At 45.3% G+C, this 19,591-nt stretch overlaps 2 protein-coding genes across 2 annotated transcripts; both read right to left on the reverse strand.

Annotated features, from left to right (window-relative positions):
* Positions 1-802: 802 nt before the first annotated feature.
* Positions 803-6,335, reverse strand: vamp8 (vesicle-associated membrane protein 8 (endobrevin)). The gene is made up of 3 exons (XM_068738414.1): positions 6,168-6,335; positions 3,169-3,330; positions 803-2,254 (listed from the first exon to the last, which is right to left on the reverse strand). Exons 1-3 carry the CDS (start codon positions 6,180-6,182, stop codon positions 2,069-2,071), a joined length of 363 nt encoding a protein of 120 aa, XP_068594515.1. The 5' UTR covers positions 6,183-6,335; the 3' UTR covers positions 803-2,068.
* A 1,515-nt stretch (positions 6,336-7,850) lies between these two features.
* Positions 7,851-18,181, reverse strand: ncaph (non-SMC condensin I complex, subunit H). The gene is made up of 17 exons (XM_068738651.1): positions 17,964-18,181; positions 17,302-17,392; positions 17,127-17,219; positions 16,543-16,660; positions 16,235-16,380; positions 15,272-15,461; positions 15,099-15,181; positions 13,976-14,163; positions 13,494-13,639; positions 12,317-12,423; positions 11,743-11,862; positions 10,600-10,707; positions 9,916-10,059; positions 8,961-9,071; positions 8,722-8,798; positions 7,991-8,066; positions 7,851-7,910 (listed from the first exon to the last, which is right to left on the reverse strand). Exons 1-17 carry the CDS (start codon positions 18,179-18,181, stop codon positions 7,851-7,853), a joined length of 2,076 nt encoding a protein of 691 aa, XP_068594752.1.
* Between the last annotated feature and the right edge of the window lie 1,410 nt (positions 18,182-19,591).

Genomic DNA, 19,591 nt, shown 5'->3' on the forward strand with positions numbered 1-19,591 from the left:
TCATCACAAATAAATCCACTGCACTTTCTCCTCAGAAGTCTATAAGAGGTTAACGGTGTCGAATGTCGGTTTGTGCTTTGTTGTTGCACTTTGTTGTTTTCTTCCAGATGTACAGGGTGTCCATAAAGTCTCTAAAATTGTACACATTTATTACAAAAGAACATGAATCAACAAACCTATGGAAATTATTACAAAATAGAGTAGGTACGTTTTTTTTGTGTGCCTCATTTAATACTATATGGCATCATAGAAATAGAATAGAAAGCCTTTATTTTCATTGCATAGTGGATGTACAGGATCTGTACAGGCTGGCCAGACAGAGAGACAGAGATGGGAAGGATGTTCAGCATGTTAGAGTGATGAAGGAAAGAGATGGGAAGATGGAAGAAGCATTTAGAGGAATTAATGAATGAGGAAAATGAGAGAGAACGAAGATTTTAATCACATTAAATTTGTGTATTTTAGCAAATACCCTTCTTCTATTATTTGTATTTTATGTTGTACCTAAGCACCAAATGGAGCAGCACTCCTAATCTCGTTGTACATCCACTTGGCCTTGTGCCTTATTTAGAGTGTAAATCATGTTACATGCATGCAGTAAACTGCTAGTAGTGAATCACTGATGTCCGTTTCAGCAGCTGACCGCCTCCTGAGGTTACTCAAATGCTCACCGTTATTTTTACACATCATTGATGCTGTTTTCTGAGGCGACTGTCAGAAAATCTTCAGGTTCTTTTTCATAAATCAAAGATTAACAGTAACTCTGTCTCCATCTTGTGGCACATGAAGAACGGAAGAGAAATGACTGGATATGCACTTTATTTAATATCAGATCATTAAATCCATCAAGACCTAAACATTCAGCTGAACGCTACACCTCAGCCATGGAAACGCATCAGGGCGACTACAACAGGCGTCGGCGCTTCAAATCGACTTCCAGAACACTCACATCCAAATTATTGGGCTGTACAATTTCATAATCAAGTCTGGCTTTTGATTTCAGGGAAAGAACACAAACATGGTACATGAAATAGTCTCTAAAGGAAACCAAAGCTTTAACGCGCCGGTGAAGGATGCTGCAAATAGACCAGAGGGCAAGTTCTCAACGGGCGTCATTTCAACCCTCGGTGGGACGACTAGGAGGGCCTGTTGGTCGGCATGGACCCAGCATGAGGTGGACGGGCTCTCAGCTGGTTGGCTGAAGAACCGCCTTTAGTATGGCAGCAGCCCTTTAGCATGCGACTAGCGGTTTACGTACACTTAAACTGCGTTTAGAGCTCAAACACAGCGACGAATGAAAGGGGCTACTCTAAAAGGCCGATGATGCCGTCGGCTCTCACCTACAATCTCTACAGGAAACCAAGGAACTGCAAATGTTTTCGGTCTCCTCAACACGGAAGCGACGCATCACAAAGACCTCGAGCAGCACTTCTTTACGTCTGACCTCTCCTCAATGGACGAGGGGGTACGAACGTTATGCAATGAAGCCCCGCCTTTGTCCAACAGCAACCTCTTCTAGAAGCTGCATGCAGCCGTACTTTGTTCAGCAATTCCCCTGTGGAAGGTGTCGTCTACCAAGAGGCTGGAGAAACGCATCAACACTTCGAGCAGGCTGCAGCGTTGCCACGAACCGTCCTGCACGACAGCAACCGGCTCGTGTTGCCGCTCGTTCACACTTCTGATGTTTTCACACAATCACAAATGGCTACGGTCGAATTTGGGAATTTATAGTGTTTCAAAAACTCTGCGTTCTTAAAGTTCCATAAAGTAAAGCATGGAGTCCATGAGTTTTCGGTAGAGAGTAACCAATAGGAAACAGCAAAGATCCCACTGGGGGTGGGGGGCAGCCTCCAGCTCACACCGACCCGCTGTCATTTAGGACCCGGCACCAACGGCTGCAGCTGCTTTGGCTTCAGGTTCTGAGGAATCGTCATGACATCGTGTACAGTCGAGGGGTTCAGCAGACAGCAGTGATTTCATCGAGTCTATATATTACTTTTTATACTGTGCAACAGGAACGCGTTTATGATTTCCCGGCGTCTATATGTACATCATTTGTGCGTGCGCGTTAGGGCTTGGCTGTGGGGCTGACTATCGGAGGCACGGGGGCACTGACGGGGATGACTCCGGTGGAGAGCAGGATGATGATGAGGACGATGATGAGGACGATGATCACGATGACCACGATGAGCTTGACGTTCTTCCACCAGTAGGATCGAGCCACTTTCTGAGACGTCTGCTTGAAGTGCTGGGCCTGAGCAGAAAGAGTCGAGACGCCGACACAGCCTTCACTGACACTTTGATCCGCAGCAACTCAGTCGAGCATTTTCAGTTGTAAGTAAGCAGAAAGAGCAGAATTCAATTCATGCATCCAGTATCTGCCCCCCCCCCCCCCCATCAGCCCTGTGTAAAGGGGTAAACAGCTGGCTAGCTGTGCATGAAGGTAAACCGGTTTCGTTTAGGACCAGTGCACACAGACAGGACATCTACCCAACCCAACGCAGGAATGATGGGTGACAAGGGTTACCGGCTGGCAGTGCACGTGTGTGTGTGTGTGTGTGTGTGTGTGTGCGTGTGTGCGCATGACTATTGAGAGGTATAAACTGACTGGAGGCGGATCCATATGAGACATTATTATTATCCATATTAGACGCGCTGCATTTGAGCAGAAAGGACAATGTGACTTGTGATAAGGGTTCTGACTCTCGTTCACAGATCACTAATTTATACGTGACAGCAATTTAAAGGGGACATATTATGAAAAACTCACTTTTCCCATGTTTCTACTCTAATATTTGGTGGTTTCAGGTCATTACAACCCAAAAACTGCTAAAGTAAACCATCCAGTCTATCCTGTGTAGTTCTGTAATCAAGTATTGAGGCATGTCTGGCAGCACCTTCCCCGTTGGGACTTGCGCTATGAACTTAGTTTCGGTTTCATTTTCAGAGGCGTAAATAACAGAGGCTGTCCTGCAGCAGCTGTTTGCTGTTTGGACCAAAGACTGTCACAGATATTTCATATCAGTGTCTGAGAACTGCGTTAACTTGTGGAGAAAGAGTAGAGTATGGGACCTTTAAGAAAGACTTGGAGTCATTCGTGCTCGCATTGACAACGTGATGCCCTCAACACATTCGTGCACACAGATGTAGGATCGACTCCTGACTGACCCCTGCTTGTAGGTCCTCCGATTTGTCCATGAGGTCATCCAGTCGCTCTCCTCGGGCCAGGATCCGGTCCACATTCTGTGTCATGATTGTTTTCACTCCATCTACCTGGTCCTTCAAGGCCTGAACCTTGTCCTGTGGCTGTCCCTCCGCATCCCCCAGCTCCTGGACATGGGAAGGACAATTTCAGGAAAATTAGCGCAACAAAAAATACGTGACAGTTTTTGTTGATGTCTAACTGCATCTTCTTGTTTGAAGATGAAAGAACAAATCACATATCACACATTTTAGATGCAATCTATTTTTTGTGTGAACATTACAGTGTTGTTTTGGACTGTGCAGCCAGTAAACAAACAAAGATTAAATAGAATTATTTTCAATTTTAGCTCTCTGAGCTGTACTTTATATTGACATTCTTTATAATAATAATTAGGGATGTCCCGATCAGGTTCTGTTGATATATCGATATATACATAAATATTTATTCATGTATATATTTGTTTATTTTCGTTGTTTTTTCATTCATATTTATTTTTAATTGTGGCAGGATTGCTCCTCCATAGTGTAGTAGCCGTAACCTTGTGCTACTTCAATAAAGGCAGGAACTAAAACTCGGGAAAGGAGCTTCTCTCCGGAGAAAAGTTATTTTCTTTTCTTCCTACTTCGACACAAGGTGAATACTGTGTCGTTTCAGTGAAATGTTTGTATGGCTATTTATGGACAATCAATATTCTTACATATAGAGCAGTCAAATAGCAGAAGTTTGAATATGTGTTTGGGTCTACTGCCAACACTTTGCGTAGAGCACCTGTTTGAAAGTGGGGGCGAGGTGTTATTCCGTCGTTAACGTCGCCCTGGTGTTGGAGCCAATCAGAACTGAACTCGGAACCGAATGCTGCCGACGTCTGACGGTGAAACACGTTTCTGTGACATCATTCAAAGTTGGGATTTTAAAGCTGTTCTATGCAGTGCTGCATTTGTTCACGTCCCATGGGTCAGAGCCTGATCGCAAACAAAGCAGTCTCTAGGAAACAGGACCCCCCCCCCCCCCCCCCTTCCTACCACTATTGAGAATGTCTCTTCTTCACGTATGCCTCTGATGCTCTAGATCTCCTTGTTGGTTTCAGTGTTCATACTAATTAAATCATATGTCCTGTATAATTGCACCTTTGCGTCTGTTCCGATACAACAGGTTTCTCCTTCTCCTGCTGGTGAGCCAGGGCTGATAGCTCAGTCAGGCCGATCAATGGTTGATAGCTATCAAGTAACATTGGTAGGGAGAGCGAGTAATGGTGCCAACACCTGAACTATTTAAGCCTTTTGTCAGGCTTCACCCGATCATATTCCTGCCTTGATGAAAAGTGACTTCGGCCTTCCACTGCTTCACCCGGGTTACCTGTAAAGCACCTTGGAATTACTCAGGCGATACATCGGGACGAGTATAATATACAAGAAATAGAATAAACCAACCTGCTGAAATGGCTCGAATAGACTGGTTTAGAACCTTACAAGTCCCTTATTAAGCTGTTGAGCCGGACGCAACAGTTTCACGTTAATAGCCTCCAACAAACAGACAGACCCTCAGCAGACAAGCCTTTAACAAGACAAGATCCAAAAAGCGCTGCAGTCTGTGTCTGTCCCTGGTGGCGGCGCCAGCGTACCACACGGCGATGGAGGAGGTGAGGACGGACTCAACGATGGAGGTGTAGAACCAACATCTGGGTCGGCAGCTCGAGTTTCCTCTGCTGAGCCTTCGTGATGAAACGAGCTTCACAGATTGTGTGAACTTTGTACACGTTTTAGAGGAGGAATAAATGTCATGTAGCAAACTCCAGTTTGTTACATTACAATTGCATCAATCGAGTAATTTATTTTTATTTTATTGGTTCTGTTAGAGTTTTTCCAAACCCTCTTCCGGTTCTTTAATCTCCTCCGTAGGTGCGTAGTCAATGAGGAGAATGTGGGTAAAGTTGAAACATTTATATAAACAACAACAGATCAGTACAATTGGTTCAGAAAATCAGCTCGGGGGTTCGGCCGTGCTTCCGAACGCAGAACTTCCTGTTACGTCCCAGTCCACCCCCTGAAGGCGGGGCTTCGCCCCAGCCAATCCTGAACCCCTGATGATCAGTGTCATGCGTGTCGTCACTGACTCACTCAGCCGAGTGTCGTGTCGGCGTGTAATCATGTTGTGGCTTTCTATCCAATTTGGAAAATCTCTACGGTATTGTTGGACGTCGATGAATTACGTACGAAGGACCTTCAACGGAAACAAGACCGCAAGGGCTTTTCTGAAACGCTCCTCTGTACTTGTACTGTAATACATAATATTGTTTGACTGTACTTGTACTGTAATACACGCTATCGCTTGACTGTACTTGTACTGTACTACTGTTTGACTGTACTTGTACTGTAATACATGCTATCGCTTGACTGTACTTGTACTGTACTACTGTTTGACTGTACTATTACTGTAATACATGCTATTGTTTGACTGTACTTGTACTCCAACATTCTATTTAAATCACAAAACCACGGCTTGAAAAAATACTTCTCATTTGCTACATTGACATCCCATTTCGACATTTTGATGTCACATTTTCCTCCAGACGTGGATAACATCTAAAGCCGAATGAATACCTGAAGTAAAAAGTAATACACGGCGAAGTAACGAGCGACGTGCGTTACCTGAACAGGTTAGTCAGCAGGAAGAGCTCGTTTTAGCTGAATGGCATTAACGCCGACCCTCGAGCAGCTGGGTAGTTTCCTGGAGTTGAACTCGCAACTCGTCTGGAGGCATCGTTCCCACCTGGCCAGGTGCTCAGCAGGCACCGAAAGGCCTCCTTGCCTCGTCGCACAACTTCCTGTCCGGACGCGCCGACTTCCGAAACTAAACTCAACACTTTGAAGAACAATTTGAGACGAACGTCTCTTCCTCCGTTTAGAAACGCGTCCGGCGTCCAACATGGTGGCGGCTCTCCGGCGACGGCGGCGTCACTTACCGGATCCGCGTTCATCTCGGTGGCCGCTGCGGGTCGGTCGCTGGTCCGGTGGAGAAACTTCCGTTAAGGTTTAAATCGACTTCACGGCTCGGCGTTGTACAGAAAACGACCCGTTTCCCCGTCCGACCAACTTCCTGGTTGCTTTGCTGCTTTCTCTCCTCCGGACCGGATCCCGTCGCTGCAGGTGTCGCGGCGACGTAACGCGAGTAACGCGAGTAACGCGACTTCCTGCTTTTAAAATAAAGCACCAACGAAAAAGGCGTAGTGAGTGTTGGGCAAGTTGCTCATGATCAGTAATATATTACTGATTACTTTAAGTTACTTTCCCAACACTGAGCATTATATTGTTGAAAAGTGGAAATTATTTAAAAACTTCTAAAAGACAAATTTCTATTAGCCTAAATTTGTATAGATATTTGACCACATATTTAAGCAAATTCAGTCATGTGTTTTTATACTTTTTATACATTTGTTGCTTTCATAATGAATCTTATCAATTAGAAGTTTATTTCGTTGAATTAACAATCGCGTGCTTTTATTTTGAAGGTTCCTTCCGCCATGAACTTGACGTCACTCCCGTCTCATTCTCTGAATGACGCGCCCAGGTGTCACGTTGGCCGTGAAGATTAGCATGTCAAACATTTTGTGTTTCTCTCTGCTGAAAGTTGTAAAGAAGGGAGAGGACTTCAGGTACCTCGGGTCAACAGAGCAGAGTGATGGAGAGAACGTGGAAAGGAGGTGAAGAACCGTGTGCAGGAAAGTATCAGGTGTGCTCTGTGAGGATGAAGGGAAAGGTCTACAAGACAGTGGTGAGGACAGCCACGATGGACGGCTGAGAGACAGTCATGATGGACGGCTCAGAGACAGTGGCTCTGAGGAGAAGACAGGAGGCGGAGCTAGAAGTGGAGGAGATGAAGATGCTGAGGTTCTCCTTGGGAGTGACCAGATTGGACAGGATTAGAAATGAGACAATAAGAGGGACAGTGAAGGTCAGAGAGACCAGACTTTGGTTTGGACATGTCCAGAGGACAGACAGGAGAAGACACACGGACGTAGTGAGGGAGGGCTAACCCGGCCTCAGTGCACACACATCCTGTGCAACAGGAAATGCCGACCTCTCTTCACCAGAACATTAGAAAACGGCTTGTGGTGGAATTTCACTCTGCATTGGGCCAATCACGTGTCAGTCAGCTGACTGGCTCCTCCCAGCTGTGCAGCACTGACGTCACAGAGTCCCATCCAGCCAGCAGAGCCGACCCGGACCAACCGGTTCCGTTTCTATGTGGGAGGTAGCACGCTGTTCGTTTCCCGCAGTCATTCACAAACTGCTAAAGAAAACAAGCCACTTTCTGCGTTCTGGACGACGACGCGTCAGACAGGCGTTCCAAAATGTGATAAAAAAAAATACAGTTTATTACACCTTTTGGCAAAAATTAAGGCCTAATCAATTCGGATAATACACTTCATAAAAGCAGTTTTTATTTCTTAACATACATAGCAGAAAAAGAATTAAAAGTACAAATGTCGTGCCTTCCAGAGAATAAAGAAACATTGGGGTTTAGAAAAGTTCCTGATGGCTTTAATAAAAACTAAAAAGTGTAAAAACAGTTAAACATTATATGGTGGAAGGGAAGCGATGACTGAAAGGACGCGTCCTCCACACAGCGTCCCCGCTGTCTCTCCTCAGTGGCCTTGTCTAATGAGGATATCCGACATGTCGTCAACTTTCACCAGCTCCAGGTTCTGTCCCAAACGAAACACGCCGTGACGCAACGCAAACAAATGAATCCCCATCAATGACGTGAACTTAAAACCAAACTCACCTTCTCATTGGCCAGATGAAGCAGAGCAACGAAGGCCAGAGGTACCGACAGGTTTTGAGCCATTGGGCTCGGTAATCTGGAACCACAGAGGGGGGGGGGGTCACCAGATGAAGTGAAAGGAAGACGCAGACTATACATTTCAGAAAAGACCTAAAAGCCAGTCAGAACAAGATAAAAAAAATAATTAATCAGCGATCATAATTAATTAATCGCCTGACAGAAATAACTATTTGTAGCATGAGAATATGACTAATACTGTAATAAATGTTCATCTGACTTTATTACAACCTGATTTTGAAGTGTTGTTACCACGAGAGAAAAAGTGTCATCTTGATATTTAACGTTCATCAAAGCCGCTGAACTTTAACCATGTGCAAGTAAAGCCTTCAGAAAGGTCAGCAGGTTGCCCGGGTCATTGACGAAATAACCAAGCAAGGGCCAAAATGCACAAAAACAAAGCAGCGCACAGTAGGCCTGTTAATGCGCATGCGACAAATCTCCCTCTGGGATCAATCAAGTATTCTGATTCACGAAGACGAGACGACTTCCGTCATCTCGTCTTCAGCTCCTTATCCACCTTGTGGGTCACGTGTCTGCCGGAGCCCATCAAGGCTGGTTATGGGCGAGAGGCAGGGAACTCCCCGGATGAAGAGAATCAAACCTGCAGCCTTCCTGCTGAGACCACTGCGCTGCCCACTAGACATTCGTTGTCATTTCTTGTTTGCTGGTACCTTTGCAGCAACGTCTTTGTGGTTTGACTGAAGACTTTCTCCCCGCAGACCTCTGGTTTCTCCCCGGTGGCTACCTCCTGCAAGTGAGCATCGAGGCACAGATCAGACGGAGTCCAGCACGGAGGTTTAAAAAGACACGTCCACCCATTGGACAACTTTCAAAAGCTACGGCAGATTCTTTAACCACGTTGCCTCACTGCTGCCGCAGACAAACCTGATCCCTGATCAGGGTAACTGACCTCTGCCGGTTCCTCTGGGCTTTCGATCAGGAGAGTCCACATGCTGTTCTTTAGTCTTTTCATGTCCATTTGTTTTGCAGTCTTTGCGTAGTTGATCTCAATCTTGTTGACCTATAAAACCAATAATGAACAAAAATATGTAAAAGTGCAAAATGAAAAATACTAATAATCTAAAATACAATAAAAGGCAACAAGAGAAAAGTACAAAATAAACACTGCTTCAAAGCGCTTTGTTCAGGGTCGTCACAGCTTGTGGAACGAAGATTTTGCTGTGTTGCGATATGCTACATTTAATGGAGCGATAGCGCCCCCCAGAGGGGAGAAGTTCAAAAGCGTTGCTGGCAGGATGCAGCGGGTCCTTCGTGATGATGCCCGGGACAGAAGTACCTTGAGATTGACGCGTGTTGTTTTTTTTTCCAAAGCATTCAGTGAAAAATAACTTTATTAGATTTTGTAGCACGAAGAATAGAATAAGCCCGTGACATTAACGGTTATTCAGCTACACGTAGCACACACACAACAAGCTGTCCAGTATGTTAATGTTTTTACAAACCGGTCTAAAAATACAGCCATAGACCTCTACTATGTAAATGCATTGACAAAAATAAATAGACATTTCTTATAAGTTATAAAATCCATTTTGTTTACAACATAAACCGATACATGGTTGCCGCCATGTTTTGTGCGTGCACAATGCATTCTGGGTTGATGACATCAAACGGTTGCAGCCCTCGCCATTCACAGCAAACATAACCAATGGACTGCACTTATAACGCTTTTCCACCTTCATGGTGCCACAGAGCTTCACATTTTGGCCTCACATTCACCCTCCACTGATCACTGGACAACCCTCTCTACCAACTGAGCCACAGCCGCCCCCAAAACAGAGCAAAACCCAACAACAATGAAATTAAAATGCACATTCAGGAGTTTGATACAGATCCAGCGCTCTCACCCTGTGTGGTTCAGGCACCAAGTCATCCTCCCCATAAGTGGAGATTCCCTCTCGATCTTGCGACGGTGGACGTAAGCCGTCACCTGGCGGCTGCGTATCATCGGAACGGGGAAACGCTTCAACATCGTCGTCACTGTCTCCACCCTGCAGAGGAAGAGGGAAGCCAAAAGGATGACATCGTCGCACGCCTTTCTGGGTCACAGTTTGCACTTGATGATTATCTCCAGCCGCCGCTCTCTCAGAGTATTAGAAGCGCTGCCAGTCAGCAGACCCTTCGGTGCAGCCTGCGGTCAAGAGGTGGAAGTTCAAGCTGGCGTTCAGGCACGGACAGTTACCGCACATTAAAGCTCTCTGAATGCGGGACAGACGCCGAAGGATCACGGTTGTAACCGGCCGTACGATCCTCACCCACAGTCGTTCTGCAGTCACTTTCTCACCAATGCAGGCGTCACCTTCATGCACACTGCCCGTGTAGCAGCGGCAGCGTTAGCACGACGCGTGTTCAGCATCATCATGTTGAACCAGCAACACTGGATGTCGTTTACGAACGGAAACATCGTCCAGCGGCAACGGCTCAGCTATTCCCAAGGAGTGCGATGCACCCTTACTCATGATGACATTACTTTCAGGCAGCTCGTAGAAAAATCTAGAAAAGTTCAAAAAATCGAACGAACTCAAACACACTTGCAATCCCGGACAGAAGTTGGCCGTGTCGTTGGCGTTGTTGTAGTCGTAGTCGCCGATTCCTTCTCCCAGCTCTCCAGACAGCCTCCTCTGGCCTTCTTGACACAACTAGAGTAAATAAAAACAACATATTTATATCTTCATGGTTACAAAACACAAGCAATCCCGATTAACTCAATAAGTGCCATTGAAAGTTAATTCTGCCTCCATTCAACGGCCAATAACTCCAGACGAAAAAACGACAGGAACAAGCCGTTTCCCCCTGATGGTAGGTTCAGTATTTGCGTAGTCGTAGTACATAATATTCAGCGGGTCTTGAAAAGTATGGCAAAATGAGCAAACACTGCTGGCACTCAGCGCAAGGCTGGCGCTGAATGAGTTAAGTTACTCAGTATACATTATATGCTGTGGATAAGACGGCATAGGATCGATCTACACCGTCCACATCTGATCTGGAATCAGCACCAAAAGGTTCTAGATTGTTCTTGGTATCTTTATACACCAACCATGAAAAGTAAAAGTCAATCAGAGTTGCTGTGTATTTTTAACTGATTCTTGAATCATTTAATTTAATGTTAAAATGTAATATTTGTTCCTGACCTCATTCTGGATCAGAACCAGAAGACGTGTTTCACGATGGTTCAGATCGGACCCCTTTATGACTGTGATTTTGGGTGAGTGAATTGAATGCAGATTTTACAAGATAGGATTTTTTTTAAAGCCTCCATTATAAGTAAATGGGAAAATCCGGATTGTTTTGGTATCCAGACGGGAATCCGGATCGCTCTCAGAATTTAATGGAATCCAAGTTAGACCCATCTTCAGATTTTTATTCATCAGGATCCATCGAGCAATTTTTCCCATAATCCTGCTAAAAACAAACCGCCAAAAGCATAACCTACTTTACGGAGGTAATTACGGGATTAGCCGACGTGCTCTTTAATCCACATGTAGCCTGTGAATAACCAATAAATCACAGCATCTTCTATTATAGATGAGTACACGGCTAAAAGGATCCATGTCTCAAAATACTCCAATTCACTCGTTCTGCAACAAATAACGTAGAATACTGATGCTCCGATTTCTCAGACACCTCCAGGCTCTTCCCCGGCCCCGTTACCTGACGGGAGTGCTGAGACTCACCGAGTTGGACGGCTTGAGGCTGAGCTGGGATAACGTCTCAGGGGGAAACTGGAAGTCTGCTGGTATGGTGGTCTTCTTATTGCTGGCACTGAGGGCAGACTTGCTGTTGGTAGTGGCCGCCTATGAGACAACAGATTTAACCGTAGGTTTTAGTTGCCGTCTTAAATCCAGGCAGTGATTTCACGTTTAGTCTGCACTCCGTTCAATTCCATCCATCCGTCATTTTCTTGTAGAAGAGACAACCTCAAACTACAGCTGCTTATCCGCCTCTCGGGGTCATGGGTTTGCTGGCGCCTATCCCGCCTAACACTCACACCTACGGACAATTTGGAGGCATCAATCATGACGAAGCTGCATGTTTTTGGAGGCGGGAAACCGGCGAACCCACGAAGACACAGGGAGAACATACGAAACGCAGCACAGAAAGGAATGAAACCCAGAACCTTCTTGCTGCGAGGCGACAGTGCTACCTACTGCGCCACAGCCAGTTCAAAAAAACAACATAAATATACATGTATTTCCCCGTATATGAATATGTTGTGTCTGGAGTAACAGCAGCAGAAAGGCTTCTTACTCTTGTTGTGCGGAAGTGGGCGTCGAAGTTGACATCGTCACTGAAGTCAATTTCAAATGTCTTCTTGGGTTTCCTCTTCCGTACCTCCTTGCCAGGCAAATGGTCCACTAAACAGGAAGTAGTGCACAAGAGGGACAGACGAGACTTACTGTGTTGCACTGGACTCTCTCTGCTGCTGCAGAGCAGGGGAGCAAGAAACTCAGAAGAAGATCACACAAAAACAAGGCTCGCGTGTGGAATCCAAGCGTCAGCAGAGCACAGCAACAAGATACATTTATACCACTATGAAAAACGATTTGTCCATTCCTGGTTTCGCCTTCTTTAGCACAATTTCTACACAAATGATTCAGATAACCACAAAAGTTTTAAGATTAAACAATTATAACATGAGTAAATACAACAAAATAGCTTTGTTCATTAAGGAATGAAGAGAGAAGAACACAGGAATAAGAAAATGCAAACACTGCTACACAATAGCAAGTAGCTAGTCTGGGGACTTTGCCTTGTGGTGATAACACACCAACCCAAAATTGGACTTCTTCAAGTGTCTCCCTCATTCCACTACTTGAGTAGAACAAGCAAAGGACAGGAAGATGCGCTACTATTGCCTCGATGCTGGGGAGAAAATAAAATAAAAGTTTCCCTCGCCCGGATGCGGGTCACCGGGACCCTCTCCTGGAGCCAGGCCTGGGGGTGGGGAACAATGGTGAGAACCCGGTGCCCGGCCCAAAGAGGCAGCGTGGGCTCACCACTCATAGGAGGGACCAAAAGGGGTCGGGTGCTTTGTAAGTTGGGCGGGGACCCCGGCGGTGCGAGCCTCGGCTCCGGAAGCGAGCTCGAGGGACGTGGAACGTCGCCTGAGCTCACGGATTACTTCCTATATTTAGCGTTTCACACATTAGTGATTCTTGTCAGCTCGATAATGAAATCATTCAATTTCAAAAGAGCTGTTGACAGTAACGCGTGACTCCGATTATACTTTGTATTATTCTGAAATCTGATTTTGTGATTTCAGTTTCAATGTACTTTCATTGAGAATAAATGAAAATACTAAACACTTACCGTATAACAGTATTCTACTGTACCGCATACATTATACATGGTAAAATGTCTTGCTTTAATTTCTACCCGGAGAATAAATGATGTCGTGTGTCACACTAGCACCGATTTCACTCACGTTTGTGCTTTGGCTTGAACTGCCAGTAGCCGGGTCCTGCCCATGTGGCCATGGTCCTGGGGCTGAAGTACGAATACTCCCTCGGCTGGGACGACAGCTGCAGACACATGGTGGTGATGTCTCCCTCCCCAATGGGGATCACATCCCTGCACAGCAATCACAGCAGCCGGCGCAGCCATTAAATGAGTTCTTGAACCCAATCACAATCATCTCGTGAGTTTAATTCCTACTTCCCTGTGATGATAGTAGGCAATGTAATTATTTTACACGCATAATTATGTGATGAATTCTGACGTGCTATCTTAAGTAGGCATTAAGATGAGGAGGCTTATTTTCTGCAGACTTTAATGGAGGCTATTCTTTCATAACACAAGCTTTAATCAGCAAAAGAGACAAAACATCGTTGAAGAGAACTTTGGGCTCGTTCAGACGTTCAGACTAAATAAAGGAAAACAGCCTTTGCCTCCATTGTCTTGTCTTACCTTCCTTTGCCAGAGCCAGAAGCCTCGCAGCCGTCCTTGTGCTCCTTGGATCTCTCCTCAGAGTCGCTGAGTCCTTCCTCATAGTCGGCATCAAAGTCAGGGCAGTCGTCTTCTTCAGGCTCAGGCTCCGCGTTCACGTCGAACACATGCTCGCCCCGATTCATCTTCTCCAAGAACTGATTTGTGGTCTGAAACGAGATGCAGCGAGAGAAAACACCCCGAAATCCATCAATTTGTGTATTAGACTCGTCTAGTTCATTACAAAACAAATGCTACGGAGAAAAGATCGTAGATCAGAGTCAAAGTCAGAGTCGTCCTATGATCGAGAGGTTGGTGGTTCGATTCCCGGTACACCGTCGTTGTGTCCTTGTCCTGTGTGAATGTAGAATGTAGTGAGTGCGTCGGTGGCGGTCAGGAGGGCAAATTGCAGCCTCGCTCCTGTCAGCTGCCCCAGGGTAACTGTGGCTACCCCAGGGCAGCTGTATCTGCCCCAGGGTAACTGTGGCTACCCCAGGGCAGCTGTATCTGCCCCGGGGTAACTGTGGCTACAGTAGCTTCACCACGACCAAGAATGGAGTGAATGAGTGTCTCGAAAAGAAAACGCATTATGATTAATCAATCATTTGGTACTTTAAGGAGCTTATGTACATTTACCATGACATAATGGTAAATGTACATAGTCAAAGTACCGGTATGTGGTTGTGTACATTTATGAATCGAACATACTTCTTTGCTAATAATATACTTTATCATAATATAACGTTTTTAAACGGTTAGCATCACCAGCAGCTTCAAAACTACGCCTCCATTCCGTCTCCGGTTCACCCTGTCCTCCGTATCCGGTATGACTTTCTTATTTCCGTTGATTCTCATAGTAAATTTGGCCAATTTCTCAGGATCGAACCGAACAAAAGGACGGAAGGAAGCCGGTCCGCGAACGGCGAGCTCAACTCCGACGCGGAAGCAGAGGGACAGTGACACCGTCCTTGTGGGTGTCAATTTCGTGTCATGAGCACTTTAATGAGAGAACAGATTAAAACACAAACCTGTCAGAGAGCTGTGCCTCAAACTGTGAAACAACAAGCTGAAATGTGCCAGAGTTACCTCATATGGTTTGTCTGACCTGCTCAGGGTTCCAGCTAGTGAAGCAGAAGTCCTGCAGAGAGGGGCAGATGGAGCTCCTCTCCTGGGAACGCTGCAGGCCGGCTGTGGAAATACAGCAAAGAGGGATGGCGCAAGCTCAAAACAGATATCCACTGTCACTCATCGCTTAATGGTGCTGCAAATGTGACTTGCCCATGAAGGGGGATGCAAGGACTCCCTGTGGAGGTGGAGGAGAGTACGCTGGTCTGGACTGGAGGAGGGTCATGTGGGAGGGGAACAGCAGCTCGCAGCGATTGTCCTCACTGAAGAGAACCGACAGGAAGACGCCGGATGTACTGCTCTCATCGAAGGACGAGGCCATCCTGTGGAACATGGGATCCACCTAGAGCAGTTTGCCACGGTTACAGATGTGACAACAGAAACCAGCTAAAGAACACATTCAGTATCCTGAAACAGACAAGATGGGGGGAAAAGCACTTTCACCGTTTCCCTTGGCCACAAATACAGATTCCGAGGCCATGTAAACACGTCGCCGGGTTTTTTTTATTAAAAAAACAAATATTCTTCCCCCTCTGCTTAGAAAACAAATTGCATCCACACGACCTCGTTAAAAAAAAAAACACTCCATCCACACGTAACCGTATAAGCGTGTTGTTAAACACATTCAGAAGCGTGCCAGACCAGTCAGCGGCGTAGTTTCCCCAAACACCTGAACTGAGCCAGTGAAGCGAGCTAGCAGCGCTCGGACATCTAGCGCCACCATCTGGAAGTTACTCGTGCTAAATCTAGCAGGTTTGCTCGTATGTCGAGGTATTGCTGTTTATTTCTTTGTTAAAACTATATTCCAATTTTTTACTGGTTTAAAGGTCCCATATCGTGAAAAACGTGGAAGAGCTGGAAGAAGCGGCCGGGGAGAGGCAAGTCTGGGCTACCCTGCTTAGGCTGCTGCTGCTGCTGCCCCCCCCGACCCTGGATAAAAAGGGTAGAATATGGGACCTTTAAGTACATAAATCAGTCAAGAAATGGCTTGACTGATGACCACACTTGATATCACACAAATATCACTCGGTCAGTCGTCTGTTCCTTTGATAATGATCGTCCTATTATAATTGGGCTGTCCTTTGGTCTTATATTATTCTGTGTAGACTGACATACCTCACACCTCCTCTCAGATTCAGCACTATTGATGTTGCTGAGGTTCTGCTCGACTGTCCTTTTAGGAGGCCTCTTTTTCTTTGGCTGCTTAGCAGTGACTTCAATGTCTGCCTCTTCATCTCCGCCCTCCTCCTTCTGTCCATGCTCTGTACATGCAAATAAAAAAAAAAGAGAAGAGGGAAAATATAAACAACCACAAATGACAGAACACTGGACAGACCAAGTCAAACGTTCTGCCTGAAAAAGAGTGAAAACCTGAATTCAATCTCTATTGGAGGTGATTAAATGGATCCTTTGCCGTGTCTCACCCTCTCCAGGTTTGGTTTCGGCCCCCAGGCCCCCGAGCACCCTGTAAGCATCGGCATGGACAGCATCAACCCTCACAGCATAGATCTTTGTGCTCGCATCCAAAGTCCCCGCTGCCACCTGAAGGACACGCACAGGACAGGAACGGATGCATACGGACGGATTATGAAATGAATCTGACAAATGCTACCTCAAATTATATTGCTTCACTTTTTGGAAAACGCTCCTGAGAGTCTTTTGCTTGCTGAGTTAAAGTGAAAATGTGATAGACTTGATCAGACTAAAGTTTTAGCATCAGATAGAACACCACTATGTGCTGCCTAATCTAGTAAGAGCTGTAAAACCTGAATGCTCTATTTCAACAGATTCAAAACTTGTAAAGTTCTGTATACAAATTACTACCTTTTTTCAACATAAATCAATCTGGCGGTTTTCCTAAATCTTGTTTCCTTAATATTCCATGGATGGCAACAAAGTCTAGCATTTTCATGGATATTCGGTGAACGTGGGAAATACTTTAAACAGACATTACATGACACATTTATATTCAGCATCAACTGAAATGTAGCAAAAACAAATGTTGTACCTTGAAATTAGTGAGTTCAGAATCCTTTTGTTTGAGGATGTCAGCCATGTAATCGATCAGATGCAGCCCAAAGGCATTTTTTGTTGTAATTTTCTGCCAAAAAGTAAGTGCAATTGTGAAATCGCTGTAGCACTGTGTGAAACACTGATTATATATATATTCTGTACATACTCACGTTTTCAGTGGAGAGTTTTATGCAGGTGGAATAATGTTCTGAAATTTGGGCATTTGACAATTTGGGCACAGCAGCGGGGGTTCCCGTGGAACTGCATGCAACAAGGACATTATCGTTACGCTTTTAACATGCACGTTACCATGACAGAAGAATTTCAAGGTTCAACCCGGTTATCATCACAACACGCAATCGCATCAAATTTACACCACAAGATTTACATGACAACCTACGACCGAATAAATGCTCAAAACTCGGGATGCGCCGATCGATCGGCCTCATCCACCGATCTTTCTGCACCACAGGAAAGAAAAGCTAGAACTCGGGATACCTTAACCCTCAGGTTTGTTTTGTTCGTTTGTCCTGTAGAGAGTTATTTTATTAACAACCTCAAACCTTGTGATTTCCTTTTATCTGTAAAAGCAAAATACTGCTCTTTATTTTTAGTGAGAGGCTCAAATCAGGTCTGCAGGGTAACCTGTTGCACAAGTTTTGTTCAATAAAATAAGATTGTTACATTGACCGTGTTGCTGCCAGTTATTTTAAAAATCAGTGATCGGCAGGTCAAGCTTTAAAAAAAAAAAATCTGATCGGCCAGAAAATTGCAATCCTACTGAAAACAGCAAAAAGAATGGGCATGTCATTTTTTAATCTCCAAAACTCACCTATGACATGCGGAATCATTGAAGGACGAGTCACTGGCAGCTTGAAGGTCGATGACTCTTGACCTTCGGCGTTGACGCCGTTCCTGCTCGTCATCATTTCCAGGGAACGCTGCCATTAGTGGGGTGCTGCAGGCTGCAGGGGACAGACCCTTGTTCTTCAAGGAGGACGACGTCCATCCTGGACGTACCCGGGAGATGGGGGTTGAGGCTGCACTCATTTTAGCTGCAGACAAACAGGGCACAAAGGTTCCGCCCCCTCCAAGTTTCAGACTTAGGAAAAACAGCTGCCATCATGTTCTAAAGAAGTAAGAAGAGCAAATAGGAAGAATCAGCCGGACCTGCTGAAGTTTGGTGGTTCCAGATACTTATACTACTGCTGGAGGGTCCAGATACTTATACTACTGTTGGAGGGTCCAGATACTTATACTACTGCTGGAGGGTCCAGATACTTATACTACTGTTGGAGGGTCCAGATACTTATACTACTGCTGGAGGGTCCAGATACTTATACTACTGCTGGATGGTCCAGATACTTATACTACTGTCGGAGGGTCCAGATATTATACTACTGTTGGAGGGTCCAGATACTTATACTACTGCTGGAGGGTCCAGATACTTATACTACTGTTGGAGGGTCCAGATACTTATACTACTATTGGAGTAGAAAACGAAGGACCCAAACCAGCAGGGCAATAAGTCTCCCCAGCTTTGCGTAAAGCAGGTTCGACGAACACTAAATATCAAGTCATTTTAGTGGTGTACGTAGTACAGCGTACTAAGTGTACTACGTGCACTGCACAGTGTTAAACAATCCCGCAGAATGCTCGATGGATCGAAATTAAATGTGCTATTTGTAGTTTATGAACCGGAATCTATGAATCTAGCGTTAAAAAAATATATATAAAGAAATGTAAATGTGCAAAGGATCTCCAACAGGACGATGATATAAAGTGACTTTATGCCAGCGCCATCTTCCGATACAAGTCAACAGAAGACTAGCGCTGGCTAGTTTAGCGTTAGCATCACAACGCTAGCGTTAGCTAACTTACGGTCACTAATGTTGTTCGCGGACTGGCTTCCGACAGCCGTACAACAACAACCTTCCTCGGTTCACCCAACGTACCTCACGATACTCAAATCCGAAGGTTGCTTCTCGTGACGGATTATAATCCGCAGTGCGGCACTCGAACCCAGAGGAGCTAGCGTTCTCTTCCTGTTCAGATTTCGAATTTTTGCGCCAAACAGATTACGTTACAAAGTGACGTCATGACGTAAACCATGAGGCTATTGTAGCAACTCGGGGGCGGGGTCGCGAGCAAAGTATATCATATTTTTCGGCCGCTCCTTTTTTTTGTATGAACTTTTATTCCTTTATGTCATGTTAATTTTAACGAATCTAATTCTTACATGGAAAATCTGTTAGATTTTACTTTTACTCTCCTAAAATGGTCACGCGCTTCCGGGTCCTGCCAGCTGTGTCTTGTTGCTGCAGATGTTTTTACAGCACTGAAATCAAAGCTCTGGGCTACTCCCGGAAAACACTTCGTACAAATACTACATTTTTAACGACACAATAACGTGTATGAATATTATGCAAAGCCAAATATAATCAGTGCTTGTCCTGATTT

The sequence above is a fragment of the Brachionichthys hirsutus genome, chromosome 4 (assembly GCF_040956055.1).
Source record: "Brachionichthys hirsutus isolate HB-005 chromosome 4, CSIRO-AGI_Bhir_v1, whole genome shotgun sequence".
In the NCBI taxonomy this organism is placed as follows: Eukaryota; Metazoa; Chordata; class Actinopteri; order Lophiiformes; family Brachionichthyidae; genus Brachionichthys; species Brachionichthys hirsutus.